Below are 4383 nucleotides of genomic sequence, written 5' to 3'. Positions count from 1 at the left end.
TACGACGCAGGCGGGCTGGCCGCGCAAGTGTGGTCCATGGAGCCGAGGAGCACGACGCAGGCGGGTGGGCTAGCCACGCAGGTGTGGTCTCAGGCAACATGCGGCCGAGGAGCACGACGCAAGCGGGTGGGCCGCGCAGGTGTGGTCTCGGACAACATGCAGCCAAGGAGGATGACGTAGGCGGGCTGGCCGCACAAGTGTGGTCCATAGAGCCGAGGAGCACGACGCAAGCGGGCTGGCCCTCTTGACGGGGATTACGAGGATTAATTAACGAATACCAAAACCATTAAAAGGTATATTTTTTGCATATGATCGAAGAACTTCTCAGTATCTTCGATCAAAATTACAAGGATTAATTAAGCGGTACGGATAATTCACAGTAGAAAGAAGGAGCGGGTCGAGATCAACGTAAGACTCCCCAGCTTCAGCTCCTCTTGACGGGGTCGAAGTTGGAGACAGAGATGACGGCCCCTCCGATAGCGCCGAGAACGACGCCGCTAGCAACAACGCTGAGCGGGAAGTTCTCAAGGTTCGAGGAGAGGCTTGGCTGGGCTGCCAACGCTGACGGCCTGCTCCTTCACCGACTTCGGCGGCTGCGACGACGACTAGGAGGCGCGAACCTCGTCGCGGCGCTGCGACCTCGGCATCTGCGTGACAGACCCTCTTTCGGGTGGAGGAGGGGTGAGGCCACCATGCCGACGGTCACCGCCGCCACAGCAGACGTCATCGGGTTTGTGCTCGCTGTAGCTCGGGGTGGTGAGGAGAGGGAGCCGTCGATCAAATGGCTTACTAGAGAAGAGGTTTGTCCTAAAACGGATCGGGAAGAGGGAAGCTGACGCGTGGGAATGTATAGGTGGATGACAGGCTGGAATTGGATACAACACTCCAGGTCAGCGAGTGCATCCCATGTGGAGGCTTGTGTATGATATATATACACACGTATACATATAATTTTTGTGCTTGAAGGATATACTTCCACACCTTGGCATGTCCAGTCCGTTAAATACGCAAACTTGGTCGATAGATCATTGCGTGTCTGCAATAATCTGTAGCGAAATGTTCCAATTCGCCCTTTGGGAGCTATGATTGCTGGCCACAGTCAGGCCGGCAAATGTTGGATGGGAATTGGTTGTGTTTGCTCCAATGCAGCTGAAGCCTAATGAACACATCTGTGGCAACATCATACGTGCATGCACAACCCTTTCGGGAGTGACACAAGGTACCAACAAGGTTCATGGTGGTTTGCTGAGAACTGGGTGGTACGCCATACCTTGTGTCTGCAACTCTCGAGTGTCACTTTACATCGGATGTGATTGCTTCGATGATGCCTTCAGTTCTCCACGACCCTTGATCAGGACAATGCTCGTTGGACTCCTGCATCTGCAGAAACACTGATGCTATAGCTCATCATTATGTCCAGGTTGCACATTAGTCATGATCACGTTGGTCCTGACAATAGTATGCCTTGGAGCAGTAGTCAATGGCTTTTAAGTATTAATACTCATTTGGTATGATTTCTAAAAATAAGAATAATAATTCATAAGATCAAATGGGGCTTAAATCTGATATCTATCATTTTATACAGAAGAGAGGAAGTGAAGAAGTGTAGTGTTAGAAACATTTGAAGTATTAGTCCAATTGTATAAACATGATGTACAAACGTTCGGTCACCTCAACCGTAGCTTACCGAAGGTGACGGGATCCCAACGGAGCCGGAGCGTCTCCTCTCCTCCTATAAAAGAGGAAGAAACCTGTTTTTTTGTTTCTGTCAACGGAGATCGAATAATGGGGGAGAAGAAAAATTAGTAGAGACAGAAAAGAAAAAGAAATCAAATGGAGCGATGTAGCCGATCGAAGAACCCGTCGTTCTCCTCGTCTCTGCTCGACGCCATCTACCGCTCCATGGACGATGAGCACGGCGATAAGAGCCACCGGAGAGCACCCGGCCGTTCCTCCAACCACAAGAAGCAAGCGGAGCAACCCACGGTGGCACCCTCCACCGGTCACTGCCATTACCGACCCAGCGTCACCGAATACCACCGCCGCAGCGTCCCTCCCTCTTCCAGCTCCTCCTCCTCCTCCTCCTCAGCTTCCTCCACCACACCCACCGCCGCCACCACAAGCAGCAGCTCCGCTGGCTTCTCCTCGTCGTCCGACGTCGAGTCCATCCGATCGGACGGCATCCCTCGGCCCGATCTCCTGGACCCGGGGAAAAAGAAGAAGAAATCCAAGTGCGGATCGATCCGTACCGGGCTCCGGAGTCTGAGGAAGAGCAGGGAGCCCGCCTCGGCTGCGGTGGCAGGATCGTCGCCGGCGTCTCCAGGAGCGCGGCTTGCGAGCTTCCTCAACGCGCTGTTCGCCTCAGCGGGGAGCCCCAAGAAACCCAAGATACCTATTCCCGCCGCTGCGTCGGTGGCGGCCGCGGCAGGTGGAGGTGGGGAGGACTCGGCGTGCTCGTCTTCCACGTCCAGTTGCAGGCGCTCGTGTCTGAGCAAAACGCCAACGGCGGCGGACCGGCGGCGAGCGTCGGGGGCCGATGCGGGGAAGCGGTCGGTGCGGTTCTACCCGGTAAGCGTGATCGTCGACGAGGACTCCCAGCCCTGCGGCCACAAGCGCCTCCAGGACGACGCGGGCAATACGGCGGCGCCGGTAGCGGCGAGGGTGGAGGAGCTGCTGAGGGCGGCGGGGGCGGGGGCGGAGGTGGAGGCAGAGGAGCAGGGAGACGGCGACGGAAGCGAGTCGAGCTCGGATCTGTTTGAGTTGGAGAATCTGACGGTTATGATGCGCGGTGGACGGTTCCGCAATGAACTACCCGTGTATGAGACCACCGACCCTCACACTAATCGCGCCATCGCTCAAGGTTTGATCCATTAGGGTTACATATAATACATTAGTAAAAAATAAAGACAAAAAAATCTACAAAGAGGTAAGAAAAAACAAAAAAATATGTGTCTGTAATATTATTTATATCTCTTCTCTAGAAATCGTGTTCTATGGGATAGTCATAGAAAACGTAAATCAAATAAAAATAGTGAGTGTTTCTTTTTTTTTTTCTTTTTTTTTTTTGTTATGTGACAAGCTGTAAATGGGGAGTCGTTGGAGTAAGCGTATGGTGTAAGTATAAGTGTGCAGAGCAGCAGGTAAAAGAGTAATGGAGGCAGTGCACTTAATTAGGTAAGGAGGAACTTGAACACCAATTGTTAGAAAAATATTAACTGTTATTAAAATATTAAATAGTAATGAAATATAAAAAATGAGGGAATTATGATAAAACATAAGGGAAAGTTTAGTATTTTTCTTTAAAATTATTATTATCATCATCATTCTTGGCAAACTAGTTAAATCCATCACGAGCATGATCATGAGGTGTAGACAGTCACTTCCTCATAAAATCATTCACGCTAATAATTATAAGGATTGAGAATTAATTGTACGCTAATAATTCAGGAGCCTTTAATTTTTATTGAAATAGAATTAGTTGTGAAATTATATATATATATATATATATATATATATATATATATATATATATATATATATATATATATATATATATATATATATATATATATTGTTCATTATGGGGAACACAATTATGATGGCTTTCTCCTCTCCAACGCTAATCTGGAAGATGTCACACGCTAAAAGAGATGGAAGACAAACGTTGCCTGATTGAGTTGGCACATAGATAGCAATAGACAAGAATTAATTAGTATGACCAATCAGGAAGATAGGAGGGTCGGGATGGACCACTAATCCACCACTAGTATAATTGGCATCGTCACGTCTTAATCTCTTGCCCAGATGTTAGTTAGTGGAAAGGGAGATGGCTGCTGCCCACATGGAGATGTTCTTCCTTTGTATCATTAACCGGTGCATTCTATGAGAGAGAATGGTTGAGGTTGTGTTGGTAGGCAAAACAACATTGTGTTCTGCATGTAGTAGTGCGTGGCCAAAGACAACCTACCCATCCAGGAATTGACTCTCACTTTCTACGCCCTCCTCATCTCTAGTTTCGTTACTTCTATTTCATAAGTCTGTCAGGTCTCTCTTATCCTCAGAGACATCTTTTGAAGTTCACATGCTAGAGGGCCCGATGCTTATATCTCGGTCGAACAAACTTGCTCCCGAACCATGCACCTTGATTACGAGCCCTTGGCTCTCCTACGAGAGGGAGCAATGATAAAGTTATTTAGTCCCACATTGGTTAAGGAGCATGAGAACTAAAGATTCATCAGTCCGTCAAATCTCTCTTATTATCAAAAGTATTTTTTGAAGTTCATATGTTCTGAAAGGATACATCGACTTTTAAAATTATATTATAATCAAAACTTACAAATAAAATCATGATTTTTAAATTAAAAATTAAAAGAAAAATCGTGA

The 4383-nt window shown here is 47.8% G+C and overlaps 1 protein-coding gene across 1 annotated transcript; it reads left to right on the top strand.

The window, feature by feature from the left end:
• The first annotated feature begins 1677 nt into the window (after positions 1-1677).
• Positions 1678-3045, top strand: LOC135622141 (protein BIG GRAIN 1-like). Its single transcript, XM_065123786.1, has one exon. The coding sequence runs from the start codon at positions 1834-1836 to the stop codon at positions 2872-2874; it is 1041 nt and encodes a 346-aa protein (XP_064979858.1). The 5' UTR covers positions 1678-1833; the 3' UTR covers positions 2875-3045.
• Positions 3046-4383: the final 1338 nt, after the last annotated feature.

The sequence above is a fragment of the Musa acuminata genome, chromosome BXJ2-9 (genome assembly GCF_036884655.1).
Source record: "Musa acuminata AAA Group cultivar baxijiao chromosome BXJ2-9, Cavendish_Baxijiao_AAA, whole genome shotgun sequence".
Taxonomy (NCBI): domain Eukaryota; kingdom Viridiplantae; phylum Streptophyta; class Magnoliopsida; order Zingiberales; family Musaceae; genus Musa; species Musa acuminata.
This window is presented reverse-complemented; position numbering and strand designations above follow the sequence as displayed.